Source organism: Odontesthes bonariensis, chromosome 7 (assembly GCF_027942865.1).
Source record: "Odontesthes bonariensis isolate fOdoBon6 chromosome 7, fOdoBon6.hap1, whole genome shotgun sequence".
NCBI classification, from domain to species: Eukaryota; Metazoa; Chordata; class Actinopteri; order Atheriniformes; family Atherinopsidae; genus Odontesthes; species Odontesthes bonariensis.
Window position 1 is genome coordinate 32,273,447 of NC_134512.1, and position 20,106 is coordinate 32,293,552.

Here is a 20,106-nt window from a genome sequence, read left to right on the forward strand (position 1 = left end):
CTGAACCAGCTGTGAAGCAGCTGCTCCAGATGTGTTGAATCTACTCTGCAGTACTGGCCGCTGGCCTCTAAATTCAGGTTGGAAATTTAACAAAAATGTGAGTTTTCCACTTTAGAATCAAATAAAAACACATGACATTTAACAGCCACACTTTCTGCCTCTGGTTGTGTTCGACTGTTTTATTTCAGGTTGTTTTGTTGACATTTTGAAATAGTTTTGCACGTCTTTGCTGTTATTCTGCATCTGTTATGTGTGTGTGTGTGTCTGATTCGTGTCTCTGGGGTTATTTGCCATCTGTTTGCGGTTGTGTTTGTGCCTTTCTGTGCATCATGGGGTGCTCATTTGTTGCCGTTTTGGATACATTTGTTGTCATTTTTAAGCAGTTTTGTGCCGATTTGCTGTTGCGATCCTCGGTGTCGCACTTTTTGTTCTCCAACATCACAAACGTGGGTCGTCATGCTCTCCTTCGGCCATTTTGTGTTTCTCCTGCCCAGCTCTGCCAGCAAGGCCATTGAGATGACCAGAGAGGCATGTGGCCATCACAGTCCACTCACCACAGAGGAGGGCTTGACTTCAAAGCTCCTCTTCATCCTCTTAACCCACTGAGCTCAGGCAGCCAAAGTGTCAGTGGGTGAGAAGTTATTTACAGGCCGGTTTGTCTGTCCTCTCACAACAAAATGTTAGATTTTTCTCTCATAGAAAACTGTGGGGTTTTTTGCAAGTTTAGCAGATAAAACAGTCTGTTTGTTGAGGGGCACTAAACAGACTTTTCTCGGGCTGCTTTGCTTCTCTTTCTGTCTCGCTCTTGCCAGACACGGTTGCCATGACAACCCCGTCTGGGTCTCCCATGGTGTCTGGCTCACCTTCTTCATCGTACACGTTTACTTTCCCACCATTTTCACATTTGATCTATTCGTTATCATCTGTTTTTTGTCGATGGCCAAAGGAAAGACACATTTTACATGATCTGATTTAACCTTTTAGGGGTAAAAAAAATAAGTAAAAAAACAACAAATACGAGACGTTTTTGCTTGAAATAAGCAAAAAATCTGCCAATGGAACTAGTGAAAATCGGCTTGTCAAGATTTCTTGAAATACATCTTGAATATCTTGTTAAAGGATAAGATCGTTTTTTTGACATTGGGCCCTTGATTTCACATTATAACATGATGTTCTACTCACCCCTGCTTGTTGTTTGTCATTTGGAGCTGTTCCGAAGATATTCGCGAGGCGTCTGGCTGCTCTCTTGAGATATTCGGCCATGAAACGGTTTCCTATGCGCAAGCTTATACAGGCACAAACTATGCTGTTTATAATTTATTAATTACTCTACACCAGCACTGATAACGTGGAGGTGCGTCGCTTACTTAAAAAAATCCGGGTTACTGTAATTTTGATTTTTTTGTCGTAAAGTGGGTGTTACTGACGTCCTCGTGGTGCTACTGCCACAGACAGCCCACAGACCTGCTGCCTATTTATTCATTCGGCTAAAATTCAAAATTAGTAACCCGGATTTTTTTAAGTAAGCGACGCACCTCCACGTTATCAGTGCTAGTGTAGAGTAATTAATAAATTATAAACAGCATAGTTTGTGCCTGTATAAGCTTGCCCATAGGAAACCGTTTCATGGCCGAATATCTCAAGAGAGCAGCCAGACGCCTCGCGAATATCTTCGGAACAGCTCCAAATGACCAACAACAAGCAGGGGTGAGTAGAACATCATGTTATAATGTGAAATCAAGGGCCCAATGTCAAAAAACCGGTCTTATCCTTTAAATGAAAAAGTCTTGAAAACAAATTGTTTTGAGTCACATCATATGAAAAAACTTTTTTTTTTTTTTCACATTTGAAGAGGTTTTTAAGCTAATTTCAAGATCACTTTTATGTCAAAAGTCCGAAATATCACATCTTATTACAAGAAATCTTGACAAGCCGATTTTCGCTAGTTCCATTGGCAGATTTTTTTGCTTATTCCAAGCAAAAAACGTCTTGTATTTGTTGTTTTTCTACTTATTTTTGGAGGGGCATTTTTTCCAGTGCAGGCAGGAGATCTCGTGGCGGACCCTGTCTGAGGGATTTTATATAAATTTTTTGATCGGGGATGTCCCGGGATTCCCCAGCAGGAGCTGCAGAGTATCTCTGGGGACAGAGATGTCTGGGTTTATCTCCTAGACTCTGTGATCCGACCTCAGATAATTACAAGAAAATGGATGGATGGACCCTCTGAATATCTGACCAGGAGTTGTGCTTCTACAGTTTTACAGATAAAGTGGATCAAACAATAAATACTTACGACATTACACATAATATTGACAGAAGCTTCTCTAATCAGCCAATCAAAGGCATTAACTCCATCTTTAAATTCTTATAAATTACCTCAGTACTGCTCTCCTGGTTTAAATTGCATACAATGCTCCCCTCTCGTTCTCCTCTCACTAGTTCGCCTTGCCAAATTACACATTTCACAGTCTCACCATAGTAACCTTTTCACACTTTTTGCTTTCCTTTCTTCCTCTGCCAGCACACAAAGGGGGAATAAACTCCACTTGTATTGTCTTTGACTATTACTGTGATACTGTCTCTGTTCAGAAGAACGCAGGACAGATATTTTTAAAGTTTAAGGAGCAACCCAGCTTTTCATACATTAGTGCGAGCTGAGTGAAACCGCACTCAGTTTACAGTGGATTAGGAGTCATGATGGATCATTACATATTTTCCTTTTATCAACTTTGCACTCTCCGCCTCGTCTCTCGAGGGTGGTTTTTATTCCACTGATTGCACAGTATTCAAATTTCAAATGTGACGTGTGTTTTTTTTAAAGAAAACTTCACATTTTGACAACATTTCAAAAGGCTGCACCTTGGTTCGAGATAAAAGGGATGCTGTGAATGAGAGAAATACAAAGAGTGACCCAAAATCACTGCCTTGACTTTTAGTGAATATCAGATTTTGAACACATTTTTTTTTTTTTTTGGCTTTTTATGCCTTTAACGAATACGAAAGTTCAGAGAGAAAGGAAGCGGGGGGCAGAGAGAGGGGGAACAACATGCAGCACAGGGCTGTCTGATGCAGTACTCGAACCGGGGCCAGCTGCAGCGAGGACTATTTTACATGGGGCGCCTGCTCAACCCACTACGCCACGGACCACCTCAATTTTGAACACATTTACACATTTTTTGACTTACAACTATCCAGTTCTGTCCTCTGTAAGGAACAAGAGTTTCCCAGCTTTATTCTAAAGAGAGTTGAGGACATCCTGGGCTTTCCAGTGATGTGTAATTTGTTGGGGTTTGTCCAATAACTTACTTTTCTTGTACCCATCAAATGTGCTTGTTAGTGTGGCAGTAATTTTTGGAAAGACAGATCTTCTGTTTCATTGGATGAACCCCAACAAAGTATATGAAAACCCCAAGCGAATCCCGTCTGATAGAGACTTTGGACAGCTGAAAGCTTTACTATCTGTTGATACATAACACTGATCTTTGTTATTCATATTTACGTATCAGTGTGTGGCTGATGGGAGGCTTGGGGCCAGCGTCATAGCTCCAGTCGTCTAGTGACGAAAGAGCACGTTAAATAGGGTCAGTGAGAATCTCTCTGCCAGACAGGAAATCAATTGCACAACCATGTGGAAGGAAAGCATCTGATCTGATGTAAAATCACTGAATCGATGCTTGGAAACTGGGTCAGAGGAAGAGAGAATGAAAGAAGGGCAGGACGTGACAGAAAAGAGGTTAGACTTTTACATGCCTGACTAAAATAATTAATAATAGAGACCATCTTTATAAAAGCAATGAAGCTGAAACTTTGCTGTGATACTCGGCTGTCACATGAAATGCATTCCTTGCATTTTATTGCCCTCATTTGCTCATCGTACCCAAAAGGTACCGAGGCACTACTCAGCTCTCCTGACTCTTCATCAAGCTGCAAGGTTACTGAATCTACTCGAGTGTACTAATTAGACATCTGTCTGCAACACTTCAAACAGCCTTCTGAAGGATATGCCTCCCTCTGCTTCATCCTCTCAGTGTGATTACACAGAGAAGAGCCCAGGAGGAAGGAGTGGCTGGTCAAACAAGCACCAAGGGCATGAACACTCAGTTAGCAACAGGTATTTTACTGTAGCTACAATATCAAAGAGAGCACGACTGCAGGTCTGAAAAGAAAATAAAGCAGTGATGATAAAAGCATCAAGAAGACCTCTACTATTTGGACCATGTGGGGAGTGTTGTGATGAGAGAAAGTGATGCTGGTTATGGATGATGACTGGATCTGGTGAGGGGCGCCTACCACGATGGCTTCTGTCTTAGAGCTGTTTAGTTGTTTTAGAAAGCTGTGCCCCATCCAAACCTTTATCTCCTCCAGACAGATGGTGAGTTACGATGATGAAGGGGGGGGGGGGGGGGGGGCTGCAGCAGTTGTTCTGATGTAAAGCTGTGTGTCATCAGCGTAGCAAGAGAAGGAAATTTCATGGCGGCTGATGACTTGGCCGAGGGGTGGAAGGTAACGAGTAAAGAATGACATGCTGGTAGAGTATAAACCCAGCAGAGCTCTGAGATCTACTGACTCAGGTCAGATAGTGGAGCCCAGAGTTTAAACACGGTGAAGCAGCTTTTAGCTGTTATGCTGCACACAACTGGAACAAACTACCAGCAGAACTGAAATCAGCCCCAACTGTAAGCACTTTTAAATCCAGGTTAAAAACATTTCTCTTTCGGTGTGCTCATGGTTGAGTTTATATTTTTCTTTTTCCCCTCTTCTTTGATTGCTTTTAACTGTGTTTTAATTTTTATTCTATTTTTTTCTCTTTAAATTGCTTGTTTTTATGCTGCTTTATGCTGTTCTTTTAAATGCCTTGTCTTTATGTAAAGCACATTGAGTTGCCTGTGGTATGAAATGCGCTATATAAATAAAGATGCCTTGCCTTGCCTTGCCTAAAGAGGATGGGGCCAAGGATTAACCCCTGGGGGACCCTGGTTGCCAAATTTCTGTTGAAATGTCACCAGAATTACCCAGAGATGGGGACTCGAGACTTTTTGGTTTGGGACTCGTGAACAATCTTAAAGGTGATAGAGAATGGTTGAATGGGGCATTAATCCTTGTTCTGTGATGTGATATGTAGCCCAAAAGAAATTGGTTGGGTCTGTAATGGCTCAGAACCTCCCTAAAAGGCTCTCTGAAACAGCTGTTACTATGCTGGGTTTAAATGCGTCTTTTTCCGTCGTTTCAGAGCTTATCTGGCAACCTCATTATGAAATGCAGGTAGGTGTTGGCGCTATTCGGTTGCCGTTGCTTGATTGGCTGCCCTTGCTCTCACTGAAAACAGAGCTATAGAGTAATACACCGACTGAAAAGAAAGCTCATCAGAATCAGAATTCGTTTTATTGCCATTGTTAGTGAACAGTGTTCACTAACTAGGAATTTGCTGCAGCGTAAGTTGCAAACATGTAACATAGGATATAATAATAAAAAATAAAGAATAAAAATATATGAATATAAAATGTACAAGGTGTGTACAACAATACACAGTATCCAATATACAGAGCAACAACAGTGCAGCTTCATTAGTGCCATTTTAATGATGGTAAAGTGACTGGGGCAGGTTATGAGGTGATTATGAAGTGTTCATAAGTCCGACTGCAAGGGGGAAAAACTGTTTTTGTGACGGGAGGTTCTGGTCCGAATGGACCGAAGCCTCCTGCCCGAGGGGAGTGGTGCAAATAGAGAAGGGTCAGCTGTGATCCGACCTGCTCGCCCCGTAGTCCTGGAGACGTGCAGCCAGGGGCGTAGCACCAAATTTGGGGCCCCAGGAACAACCACTACCATGCATATTTGAACCAACATCGACCCTATGTTAGGCTTTTGGGACACTTGTATAGGCTAATAGTTATTATGAAAATAAATACATTTAAGACAAATATGGCTTCTATATGTGGTAGCCAACAAAATGAGAGATAATTTTTTTAATTATTTGACTTCGGCTGCTATCACAGTGGTATGCAACGGAATGGGAATGGGATAATCAGTTACTGTAGGCTGTAATTTTGACATCTGGGCTCACCTTTCTTGGGAAACAAATCAGTCAGCAGTTGCTTTCCTTCATTTTGTTTCCTCTGTCTCTCTTGCCTTTCTTTTCTTTTCTGAAAGTCTGATTTTTTTTTTTTGGATCTTTCCTGTGCCGGCTGCTGCGTTTAATGCCTAATAATGAAGTGAGTGAAATTTATTGCGCATGTATAATCAAAAGTCCGCCAGAGGGCGGACTAAACCAATGCGCACTGATAATGGGGGTGTCTGATATAGATTATAGCCTATTTGCAGGCTGGGATATACATTTCAACAGATGTATTTCCAGAGAACATTGGATTTGCAGAAATTACCAACATATATTGACATTATTTTAAAAATGATTTTTAAAAAACGAAAAAAGAAGAAAATTTCCCTTAGGGCCCCCCTTGTAGGCTGGACCCTGTGAATCAGTCTGACTTTTCCCCCCTGTTCGACGCCGCTGCGTGCAGCTGATCACCGGAGCGAGACACAGACTGCATCGGGCGCGCAGCAGTCTGTCCCTGTCGGAACTGACCATGAGCTGCTCGGAACGGAGCTTTGTGAAACTGTAGTCCGTGAAATGCGCAGAGCAAAGGAAAAGTCGGCGGATGGGGATGCTGTTAAAAATAAATAAAAGCCATTGATGGCGAACATTGCTTTCCGGGGGAAGAATATGTAACGATCGTAGTCCGCTTTCACAGCCTTGGAAGGCACACCAGTTCCTGTTTCTCGCCGAAGGGGCGTGTCTGAAACGGAGTGGCTGTGGACTTGGGTGCGGGGGGGGGGCGATTTCTGAAAAAGTGACGTCACTTTTTCACAAAAACGGATAGGGGGATATATATTAAAAAGGGGAGTACTTGAAACAGAGGTTCTGACGCTTGCTGGCACTTCGTGTGTACTCCCCACAGCGGGGAGACTCAGAACTAACACCAAAAACGTGAAAAAGATGATTTTGATTCTCTATGCCCTTTAAAGTATTTAGTTGATTCTAGTTTTTCCAGGGTGTTGATGTTACTGACGGGAAATCGATGGCAAGCTGGATCTAATTCCCTCCTGTGATATTAGGCGCAGCCACAGATATCAAAACAACAAGTGACCACGGCGACGGAAAGCTCACCTGGAGCTCTGCCATGTGTTATCACACTTGGTTATAAAGCGTTCCCGCAGGCAGAAAACGAGCGAACGGCCACTTACAAAGTGTGTGGCATCAGGATTAATGATGAGCTACGTCCAACTTCATCAGGCGCCTCAAAATACACAAAGATAAGTCAGTCAGTTGGTAACAGGGTAACTTAATGGGTATGGAACGGTATCACTAGCAAACTAATCGAAGTAAACAGTTGTACTTATTTCGGCTACACGTAGATTACAGGCTGATTGTTCCCTACACGACGTAACTGTTTTATTAGAGTTCGAGGGGTTAGAGTCTGTACGGATGTAGCCTAACGTTAACCTAATAGTTATTTTAAAATAGGCTACTGTTACGATATCAGTACACCTGACAAAATTCCAGGTTGGAAATGGTTCATATCCACGTAAAAACCATCAAAACAGACGTTTGACTTTAATGTTTCCTGTGGTGCTGAGCAAAAAATAAATTTATCAACTTCAAACAAAGCTTTCAAGGTGTTCCTACACATTGTATTGAAATGGCCCCCTTAAGTGGCCATACTCATACTGACACTGTAGCGTATGATAATATATAATAACATAGATAGATAATAACAGCAATGCAGTGTTTTCACGCATCCGATGAGAGGACTTCATTTAAGTTCTTAGAGACACGATTACATTCTATATTCTATCTATATATAAAAGCTGGTTCATAAAAAGAAATGTTCTCTTTTAAATTCGTATCCGATTAATCAATTAATCGATTAATTCGATTACCTAAATAATCATTTGCTGCAGCCCTAATGTATGTATTATGAAAATATACACGTTTAAATGGACTGAATCGATAATAGACAGTATGAAAAGAGGCAGTAAATACTATATGTCGGTAAGTCGGGTCTCTTGTGGTTCCAGTTTATCTTCACATGATTTCTTGTCTCTTGTTTCAGTGAATTCAAACCTTCACCTCCTAAATTCAAAGCTTCTTCTTTCATACTCGCTGCCTTGTTTCCTCCTCTGTTGACATGATTTTGTCTTTCAGCTGTTGGTGTTTTTTACCTAAATAGATATGCTTCCTGGGGGAGCTTCCTCCTGTCGAGCAGATCGGGGATATTAATCCTGACTGACGCTCTCTAACATTTCCCCTCCCGACACCTCACGCCATCATCATCCAACCTGTTGGTTTCTGGACCCATGTGAGGGTGGAAACACCAAACTGTCTTACATTCATGGTGTCACATCTTTTATGCATGAAAATAAGAATAATAACATCACAGCATTGGTTTGAAATATGTTTAAATCATTAAGACTTAAATTATTTACAGCTGCAGGATGTCTGGAGGAATCTTCTGCAACTGAGAAGCTTCACAGAGCAGAGATACCATTGTCTGTGAGGAGGATTAAATATTAAATATCAGCTTCAAACGATTACCAGCATTCTCTTCTGGCATCAGAAGCTTTTTTTGGCAGTAAGATGACGGCATTATATCGCTAAAAACCTTTACAGATTGTAAGAAATGTGCATTCGTTGCTGTTCCTAACAGTTAGCAAACTGATCCTGGCTGAACCAAAGCACGGAGATAAAAAGCAGAAAGGCAGTGACCAGTCACAAAGTGACGAGTTCACGCTTATGACAACACACTTGCTCAAAGATCTATTTTTGTCTCAGCTCTCAGGGGGGCAGCGAAGTCGGGGAGAGTAAGAAGGGTAAAGCTAATGTCTGTTTATCTTTGTGCAAAGAATAAAGTACTGAGCCTGTGGAGCAGATTTAAAAAGATTGATCTGTTGAAGGATCTTTTCTTTTATGTCAAACTGGTGGGTTTCTTGGTAGTCATGGCTTCAAGGGTCATTCTAACTTGCCAACTTTGTGGCACTTCAGATAAAGCTGCATGAGCTTTAATAATTTGCATTGTGCTTTCTGTATAATTTGTGCTTCTGCTGGAAATATTGCTGAGAATCAATCTGTTTAAAAATATGCCCACTTCATGTTCTGACCGCTCACTGGTTAAAAGAACGAGGATCCGACCTTACAACCTTTAAGTTTTATACAACAACCCTTTTCTTGTCCTTTTTTTTGTGCCTCTCAGCATGACTTTAAAAGTATTTCAGTAGGACATCTGGTATGCGTCCAACATGTTTTGTATGTACAGCCACGGTTGGGGAGGTGGGGGGTGATCCAGGATCTTAACCAAAGACAACCTCAATTCCCCAACATTGTGATGTAAACAAAACCAAAATGCAATGATTTGCAAATCTCATAAACCAATTTTATATTCACAGGACAAAGAAAACATGTCAAATTTTGAATGTAATTGATTATGTTTTCGTGTATACATATAAATAATTAAATTAAATATCTATATAGCAGCTTACATTTAAGGAGTGAAGCTGCTTATATAAACTCTATCAGCCTGAACTTTGCCAATTAAAAAGGCAACAAATTTGATTTTTTTTTACATGTTGAAATTATGTTTTTGTTTAAGCCTCATTTTGGCAAAAATGTATTCAGTTCAGAGAAATGTTACCGGTGTGATATTAATTCTTTGTTATCGACTATCAACCATGGGCTGCGCATACTTATACTGCTATACCAAGACAATACCAACCAAAGGGCCCGATCCTCCATTGGCATTGGCAGCACAGCCTCTTAATTTCCCATGAATGTGTATAAATCTGTTTGGGCTCCAACAGCTCCAACGCCAGTTCCTTCTTTTACAGATTAAATCTGATTAAAGGAACAGTTCACTATTTAAGACCTTGAGTCCCAGTTCCAGCTTGTTTATCAAGAATAAGAAATGAGGAGACCATTTTCACAACAATAGCTCATTTCTATCCATTTTGGCTGTTTTGGCTGGTCCATCCTGCTGCTACAGACAGGGTTCCATTGGGCACTCTGTTCAATGTCCTTAAAACAATACTAATGTTAATTTTAAAGAAAAGGTCAACTCACCGGGTGGTTCGTGGATGTTCCTGTGTGTCCCAAAAAAAATTGCGTTGCGAAATAAAAGTTATTTCTTGCTTTATTTAGCATTTTGTAATCCAATTGTATTCCGTTTGGAAGACTTTTCACTTTCACTTTCACTGTCAGATCACTGCGCCAGGGCTAGAGCCTCAGACTCAAATATAGAGCGGATGTTTACGTGCGTCGTGATTTAGCATGAAAAATAGTTCCTGAACAGCAAAGAACACGGATTACACGGATGGAAAACCATAAAATGCGCCGACATTTTTTTTTTTAATACCACGAACCACCCGGTGAGTTGACCTTTTCTTTCAAATTAACATGAGTATTGTTTTAAGGACATTGAACAGAGTGCCCAATGGAACCCTGTCTGTAGCAGCAGGATGGACCAGCCAAAACAGCCAAAATGGATAGAAATGAGCTATTGTTGTGAAAATGGTCTCCTCATTTCTTATTCTTGATAAACAAGCTGGAACTGGGACTCAAGGTCTTAAATAGTGAACTGTTCCTTTAAACTACATTTTTCTGCAGATGAAACAGGCCAACGTTGTGCTCCTCAAACTACAACCGAACAAATTATCTAAAAAATTGTGGTGATAAGTGACATACAGATGTCACCTACAGCCACACAACCATGAAGAAATATCATGTGTGGCTTTTGACGGTCAAATCTGTTTGGGAGTTTTATGCCACAGGAACATTACTTGCCTGTAATGACACTGCTCGATGGCAGGTGTCGGTGGTGAGGGAGAGTAAAATCCTGGAGCTGTGTTTCGTCACATGGTTTAAGACTGGAAAAGACTTTCCTTCTGTTTCAGTATAACAATTCCACCAAGGAATCAAGTCGGAATGAAGCCAAAAAGAGATGGTTTTCCCAGTTTAGTGTGGTAGGATTTATCAAAAAGCTACATGAGAATATGTTACGTAATACTGAGGGACTGAACAGCTTTTGTCACTATCACACCAGTGATTCATGACACCAGAGTGTGTTTTGTTGACTTGCCAAATGATTCAGAAAAGATGAGCTTCACTCTGAAAAGGCCTCACTTAACTCATACTTTATGTTTTATTGACCCATTGAAAGTCGTGGATTAGCCTTATTTTTTAGCATCACGCTAGCAAAGGTTTACACACGATGTCTTGTATTTATTTGGCTCGAGCTGAATGGCACAGTCGGATTGTCCGGCAGCAGCAATGAAAAATGAAACTACGTGTCCCTTCTTGTGGTTGTGTTTCTATGGTACGTCCATAGGGCTGCCGGGCGGCTGCCAGCAGGACAGACGGGCGGACAGCGTGCGGCCACAAACAGCACGCCGACGGGGGAGGGGAGTATTCGCTTGACTCCTTCCTGAACCGAACTGAGAACCAGATGACAAGAATCAAAGCCCAGTGGAGCGATCTGAGGGCATAAATGGGAATTTACTTTCCCTTAATAATTTATCCCGCAGCAATATAGTTTCGCTTTGGGGACTATTAAATAATTACTCAATGGTAAAACAACAAATAATAAGCTAGAATTAAAGAAGTTCAACTCACCTAAAGTATTTTATCATATTCTACGATATCAGAGGTTGTCATTGAATTTTAAAAATATTCATCGTAGACACTACTGATGACTGAAGAATCCTCAATGTGGCAAAGATAAATCCCCAGAGGCCAGAAACAGTCTTCAGGAGGCATGTGTGTCTGTCAGAGACGACTATCCACAGATGACTTCATGAACAGAAATAACATGCTAACCACCAGTTAGCCACAAAACAGGAGAGACAGATTACAGTTTACAGCCAAAAAGTCCTTAAAGGAGCTGCAGAGTTCTGGAAAAAGGTGTTCTGGACAGACCAGACCAAGATGAAACTATATCTGAGGCAAGAAGAAAGTGTGGAGACCAAAAGGAAGTGCTTGAGATCCAAAGCATAGCAGCTCCTCTGTTAAACATGGCGGCGGGGGTGTTATGGTTTGGGGATGTATGGCTGCTACTCACTGATCTTCAATGATGATGGAGCTGCTGAGGGCAGCTGCACAATGAACTCTGAGCTGCATAGAAACATCTGATCTGCTCAAGTTCCTGTAAATGCCTCCAAACTCATGAGGAGCTTCATCCTGCAACAAGATGATGATCCCAAACATCCCGCTGAGGCAGCAGCAGAGTTTCTCAGAGCTAAAACACTCCTCAGTGGTCGAGCCAGTCACGTGATTTAAATCAAGCTGAGCATGCCTTCTATATGCTGAAGAAGAAACTTTAAGCCTCCAGAACAATCAGGAGCTGACGGTGGGCACAGTAGAGGCTTGAAGAGCATCACCAGAGAAGAAACTTAGCACCTGATCATGTCATCAGTCACCGACTTCAAGCAGTCAATGGCTGTGTTCGAAACTACATACTACATACTTCCATTCCGCATACGGCATACTGATCGATCAGACAGTATGCAGAGCGTTTACCCACAATGCATTTCGCTCCTGCCCAAGCCAAAATCAGCCGGCCTGAAGCTGATTTCGCTTAAGCTCTAAACTCTGTAAACTTTAGCAACATTTGAAACATTTTCAGGCGAGAAAGTAGTCGTTTAGATACCTAACGTGTTGAAAACCTGACAAAATACCGGCTGTTTACAATTTTGTTCCGACGAATTCGGCGCTACTAAAGCTAGCCGCAGTGAGCAACGCACTTCCGGTTATTTTCACAAAATAAAATACCCGTTGCCTTTTATCATAGGGAAAGCCATTACGATACAATTGGTGCTTTTGTTTTGAAAACAGGAAGTGAACCTACCCTCGTTGTAGCTAGCTTGAAACGGCCGTTTTGACAGGAAATGACGATCGGCGACGTCACGTTACGTTGCATCTTGGGTAGTTTGAGTATGAGTAGTAACCTCATGATGCATACCCAACATTTCGGCAAATCTAGCATGCATCCGAACTTCTCGCTTACTCAAGCTCTCTTACTAAGTCAAAACGTTAGTATGAGTAGTAGGAGAAGTATGCGGTTTCGAACACAGCCCTTGTGTGTAAAGGATAAGCAACAAAGTACTAAACATGGCTGCTTTAATGTACCAACATAATGGAGCCCTGAAATGAAGGGGACTGTGTGTAAAAAAGTGTTGTAATTTCTACATGACTTTAAAGTCTGGAATGTGCACTTTAATCACATCTGAATTGTTTGATTTGGTATTTTACACTGAGGAGCAGAGGGGGAACTTTGTCCCGAACATTTTGGAGGGTCCTGTATTTACAAATAAAGAGTAAAAACACCTTCAACAATCAGTGCAACAATATAACATGTAATAAAGTCGTAGGTCAGATTAACAATCGATTAATAAAAATCAGGAAAGGCTCTCAAATAAAAGTATGTTTTAAGAGGAGATTTGACCTGATCTATTCAAGGGGCTCGTTAAACTGTGTCTCCGAAACAAGTAAAAGTCTTCTAACAGGTGATTTTGATCTACGTACAGATAAAAAAAAAAGAAGGGGAATGGCTACAAAGGGCTTTGAGGGAAGCTAAAAGGTTTGGATGCGTCCTTGGAGACGACCTGTGTCTGAATGTTAATAAAGACAGTGAGCCATCACGTGTCGAGGAGACGATCATAACTATCGTGATAGGAATGCCTAGCTTTTGTCTAGTTTACCCAGTTGAGCAGTCCTGCTTTAGACCGGGGTAAGAACCACCCAGTCAACTGACATACAAACACATAAATTAAGAAATATAGGAGTACAGAAATAGCCTCAAGAAAAGCTGACGGATGAAAATGTAGAAATAAACTCCACCATCATTTTCCTCTAATTGGTGTATTTAGTTGTGTGTTTCTGCTTTTATTTGTTAATCACTTGTAAAAGTGTTGCTCTCCTCCTAGCATCAGATCAAATATGCCTCAAATTACCTGAGACGAACAAACAGAAACATCTGACATGTATCTTTTTAGGCTGATGAACAAGTTCTGACATGGCATGCTACTATGTGTAATATCCACACTTGAATACATGTAATCTGGTGCAATACGACAGTTTTTGTTTACCAGAACTACATCTATTCAGGACCAGAAAGTAGTTTTTAACACTTTAATCTCTACATATTCTTACTAAGAGCTCACATTCCTTATCTTATAGTATTTTAATTCAATTCATTTTTTATTTTAATTTTATTGAGCTATTCCTTTTTGAGAATAATTGTTCTGTAATCTTCATCTTCGAGTGTATTTCCAGTTGTGCAGATCAACAAAGTTTTCTGATTACCCAATACTAACCTGCACAATCCGGTTTTAAGAACTAATTTCCATCCGGAAACATTAACCCTCCCCCTTTTTTGCTTTTCTGATGATAGGAGGGAGCGTACTGAAGGCCAAAATCATGTTTTCACACATTATTATATAAACTGCCCCTCTGGTGCCGGCCTCCATTTTAATAACTGAATCCATTAGTGACCATGGAGTGACACAGCACTTCCATTCAACAACCAATATGTCAGAAGCATCATTTACTTAATGAAACAACCCCCTTCACTTCAGTCCAATAAACACACAACATATTTAGACTTTATTAAAGCTGACAGTGAGTTGTCGTACACTGCATAACAAAGATGCACTAATACACATGCAGACATGTGTGAAACATGCTTTTCCTCCCTAACTGGGTCAGACAATCACACTGGACAGCCAGCACCAAGGCTATAGCTTTTCGTAGCTAACTGGCAACAGGAACAGACAACAAACACACTGAGAGTGTGATGACAGGGCATGCTGACATGACTCCATTTCATTTCCTAAATGCAGCAATGAGGCATGAGGTTGAGATTTACCTGAAAAACTTCCTCCAATTTGAGTCTCATAAAGTCATAAATCGAACAAAAAGCTGGTGTTACAACACCACAGAGGGGAACAAGCATTGCACTGATATCGTACAACAACACTGCTGTCGAGGCAAAGTAGTTATTAGTGATATTTTTTGTGTACTTTTACAAGAAAAAGGGACTCAGATCATCCTTTTCAAATGTTGTGAAGACATTAACCCAATCTAGCAGTGGCTGTGATGAACAGGTAAATCTGAAATGAATGCCTTATTTGTTTGGTGCAAAAAATTTTAATGCTTTTAAATGCAATAATTCTAAATATTCTTTACAATCAAGCTACAATAAAAGAAAAATGCAAGGTGAAAGCAACAGCATGCCATGTAGTACCAGTCTAAATTTAAGAAATAAAAATCTACAGAATAGACAAGTTAGTTTAATTGGTTACCATGTAAAGACATATTATTGTGTATTTTCTGAGTTGTAATTTTAAACACCTCCATTAAGATCAGATCGAGTTTATCTATGACGTGATTATATAGAATTTTCTTTGTTTTCCTTTAATAACAACAACAACCTTCCATTAATAACAACATGACTTCACATTGGTTAAAATTTGTACTCACATTAGCTGTTCTGCTAAGCTATCAGTTAAAACTGGTAAAGATAGCATAGCGTTAGTATAGCTATTTGACTTGGCTTCTTATTTATATTTGCATGGACTCAATATGAATTATTTAAAATATTTATTGTTTTTCCTGGACTCTTGCTTATTTTTTCCAAGATGTTTAGCAGAAGTGTTTGATTTTTGGGGTTTACAAAACAATAAATATTAAGACTCAACACAGTGTGTTGTAGCTATTGTAGCTATTCTGCTAAGCTAGCAGTTTGAATCTATAAAGTTAGCAAAGTGTTAACATAGCTATTTCACATGGCTTCCAATTTATATTTGCATACACTCGATATGATTTCTCTAAAATATTTATTGTCTTTCCTGGACTCTTGAATATTTTTATACAATAAATATTAAGTCTCAACAAAGTGTGTTGTAGCCATTCTGCTAAGCTAGCAGTTTAAACCTATAAAGTTAGCATAGCATTTTGACTTGGCTTCCAAATGATATTTTGCATAGATATTTGATTTCTCTAAAAATGTTTCTTTTCTTTTCTGTTCTCTGTTATTTTTTAGAAACTAATTTCAGTTTCAAGGTCTGACTTTGTTCCAAATCTTAATTCCCAGAATCTAATCTTTACCTCTAAAAATATATAAGACTGACTTTTCCTGTCCTACACAGGTTTGTTTAATTATTACATCATGATTTTTCATATGATTTATGGGAATTTGCCGGCTGCTGTGTAATGAACATGTGAAACACTGGACTGACTGACAGAATGGAACGGATGGACGGAAAATGCCATAGATAAATCCACGCAGACTGGATCTGTGTGGTACTGAATGGAAGGTACGGATGCTTCACGATCCTACGTACATGGTCTGCAGGAGGCTCTGTGGAACCGTGCAGCCAGCCTTGGGAGGGAAGTTCCAAAACAATCCAGGCCCCATCTAGCAGCGGGTATAAAAAATACAAGAGACAAGATCTACTGTACTGCTGCTGGTGCATTGCAGGTGTAAAGGCAGTAACAAGATTCACAGAACTTTAAGACTTCATGCAATAAAGCTACACACATAATAAGATGCTAAACAGGCCGACTGGTTCCTGTGAATGTTGCCTCAGAGGGAGAGAAATGTGAAGGTTAACAATTAATAGAAAGATTTCTATGACTGTGGTTGGTGCTACTGTGTTAAAAGATCATATAAACTATTTAAAAACTTTGACTTAAACTACAGCTAATTCTTATCAACTGTTAACAGTGGTTAGAAATAAGAGCAACAATCATGTGTATTAATTTCTCAGCAGCTATACCGAATTAGACCAGAGATCCAGCGGAAACATCTAGCAAAGTGAGGATGTATTAGCATGCGAAACACGCTAATAACAGTGTTGCTCCTGCAATGGCTCAGTCACAGTGCCAAACCTCATTGTTTAGCTGTTGAAAGTGCCACAGGGTGGGAGGGAGGTTGGGGGCTCAGAGTGAGGTTTGGAGACTCCAGGGAGCAAGAATAGTTGTTTCAAAACAGAAAGAAGCAGAATAACAGCAAGCTTCAAAAACAGTTTTTTACCAGCAACCGATTTTCTTTTAAAGCGTTTCTCATTCTAAACTGATGACTGATACTTATTTTTTAAATGAGCAAATGTTGTCTGAAAGAAAATACGTGTACTTGAATATTTTCATGCTTGATGATATGCTGCTAACACATCACTGCTAACACATCACTGCTAACACATTACTGCTAACACATCACTGCTAACACATCACTGCTAACACATCACTGCTAACACATCACTGCTAACACATCACTGCTAACACATCACTGCTAACTACTAAATCGTAATCATGTATACTAAAGGCTGTAGTTTTTTGTTAGTGACTCAACTACTTAAAAAATCCCAATCAAGCTGTATTCGTAAAATGTTTGAAAACTTAAGGTTATCTGGTCATTTATATTGGCTAAACATAACAAATTATCTTAAAATATAGTTTTTACTTTTTTCTGTTTAGTATGATGGAGTATAAGGGTCACAGTAAGATTTTCCTTGTTACTAAAACCTATTCTGAAGTAACAGTTCATTTACAAAAGGTATTTTGTATGCCAATGCTTTAAAGCTTTAAATTCTTAAAGTATTTCAATTTAATTTTGTATGTATTTCAACTTTAATCTTGACATTTTAACTTTCTAACTTTCTATTCTAAACGTATTTCAAAGTATTTCAACTTTATTCTTGAAGAATTTCAACTTTATTCTCGACCTCTCAACTTTTATCTTTACATTTTGACTTTATTCTCGATGATTTGGCTTTATTCTAGATATTTCAACTGAATTCTTGAAGTATTTAAATTTTATTCTCAACATTTCGACTTCATTATCGATATTTCAAATTTATTCTCAAAGCATTTCAAATTTATTCCCGACCTTTCAACTTTATTTCTGAAGTATTTCAACTTTATTCTTGAAATGGAAAATTAAATAAGGTATATGTGCATATTCAAATGTAAAAAGATGATTCATAAACATAACATCTTTACCTTTCCTCGTACCTGACGTGAACGCCCCACAATTCACAAAGAAACCCAAAGGTTGCGTCCACAATCTTATCTTTAAACATGAGTTTTTCTCTGGTCAATTAGGATTTTGAGAATAAACTAATCATCATTATTAAGACGTTTACCAGGGAAGCCCTTTATGCTGTTCTGTTTTGAGGTTTTTCATAAACCTTTTCAAAACTCCGAACTTGGAAACATAATGGTGGGCAGCAGTTTCCGTGCACTAGTATGTAAACATGGCATGATTTCAGACACAGTCCAGGAGCAACAATGGGACTTCTAAAATAAGAGATGAAGGTGACCTGCCTAACGTAAGTGGGTTAAAACAAATACTAAAGATATGCCGAAACTTCAGCTGGAGCTTAATTCTAGTTTGTTTAGACTTGACTAGGGTTCTGGGTTTATTTGGTCCATTGTAAGCTGCTAACCTAAAGTCAACAAGCTAACGCCAAATATGGACTAACTGGAGCAGCGATAAGGTATGAGCAAGAATTTGTGTGCGGCTCGTGAAGGAACAAAAGCAGGAGCGTACCGCTCTTTGTTTTTTTCTATTAATAAACCCAGAGCTGAGAAACAGATCCACTCCCAAAAGAGTGACAGCCTTGACTTCCGTGGCTGTTTGGTGAAATGAGAAGCACTGGTAGTAGAAAAAAAAACGAGGTAATAAGTTTTACTGCTTGAAAACAGACCGTAAAAAAAAAAAAAAAAAGAAAAAGCTCCCTGCAAGGAAACGATAAGGGCAGCGCTGTTCTGATCCAGCAGGGAATTTATGTTGGAGGAGCAGATGAAAAAGGGGCCTCGGCTGCGTCTCCTTTGTGTTAAAAAAGGCAAAATATTAACTCAGTTATCTCCCATCTTTTAGTTATGGCAGGATATAAACAAGCCCAATGGTTAAAAGTGCCACAATTTAAATATTTATATCTACTTTAGCGCCTGTTTTAGTCTTTTGTGCCGGTTTTATTTTCACCGTGTTGCATCACAGTCTTAATCTGACAGGTGCTGCCAGGAGCGTTCAGCGAATACAGGCTGAGTCAGAGCACCGCTGACACAAACCTGCACCAAATTCAATCAACTTTTATGACTTTCACCCACTGTAGATTCATCATCCAGCCACCTCAGCCAAACATTAGCGCAGATTGCTCACTCTACATGTGAGAAAATATTTAAAAAAAAATACAACTAGTCTTTGCTTCCTGAAGGGTCTGTAAATCCAATCTGTCTACATTCTGTTCACCCAAATGCAGAAGCTGGCAACGAGTGTGTGTGTGTGTGTGAGAGTAAAAGTATGGAGTACAAAGGCTCAGCAGCAGCATTCACACACTGGCTGCCAAAAATGCTGTCCTCATTTTAACATCCTCCTCCTCCTCCTGCTGCTGCTGCTGTAGCTCTCTCACACAAAGGAGCTACAGCTCATGGAAGGCAGAAGTCCTGCTGTCTTTTACATATAAAACATAAAGTTACAATAATAACAGAGAGTTTCAGTCTCCAGAATTACTGTATCGCAAGTCGAAAAAGCGACGACTGAAACGTCCTGCTGCAGATAAATGAAGCATTACTGTACCTGTGGTGTTGTTTTGAATTCTTTGCGGTCGGCACTGTGTGGTTCAAGCCTTCTGCGTCCTCGTTCCCTCGGCTGCCACAAACTGGGTGCGAGTGTGAGTGCGTCTGTGGACAAAATGAGAGAAAGATCTCTCCGTCTCTCTACCTCCCTCCCCTTCCTGATGATAAACAGTGAGCATGTGGCTTCAGCGATGATGCAGCAACTGAAGATCACAGCACCGAGAAGGAGAAAGGGAACGACCACGAGAAACGAGACTTTTTACACTTTTTATGCAATTCAAATTCAAAATCTATTTATATAGCACACACTGGAAAAAATGCCCCTCCAAAATAAGCAAAAAAACAACAAATTCAAGACGTTTTTGCTTGAAATAAGCAAAAAAATCTGCCAATGGAACTAGTGAAAATCGGCTTGTCAAGATTTCTTGAAATAAGATGTGATATTTAGGCCTTTTGAGTTAAATGTGATCTTGAAATTAGCTTAAAAT

At 39.9% G+C, this 20,106-nt stretch overlaps 1 protein-coding gene across 4 annotated transcripts in view; it reads right to left on the reverse strand.

The window, feature by feature from the left end:
• The window catches only part of ndrg4 (NDRG family member 4), a 74,780-nt gene extending 54,973 nt beyond the window's left edge, over window positions 1-19,807 (reverse strand). For 3 of the 4 annotated variants that reach the window (XM_075470577.1, XM_075470574.1, XM_075470573.1), the window contains exons 1-2: window positions 19,620-19,807; window positions 16,384-16,457 (exon numbers count right to left, since the gene is read on the reverse strand). In XM_075470577.1, the coding sequence (XP_075326692.1) occupies window positions 16,384-16,457 (74 nt within the window). In that variant the 5' untranslated portion in view covers window positions 19,620-19,807. The remainder of the gene's footprint in view (window positions 1-16,383; window positions 16,458-19,619) is intronic. The other variant, XM_075470575.1, reaches the window with a different exon arrangement.
• Between the last annotated feature and the right edge of the window lie 299 nt (window positions 19,808-20,106).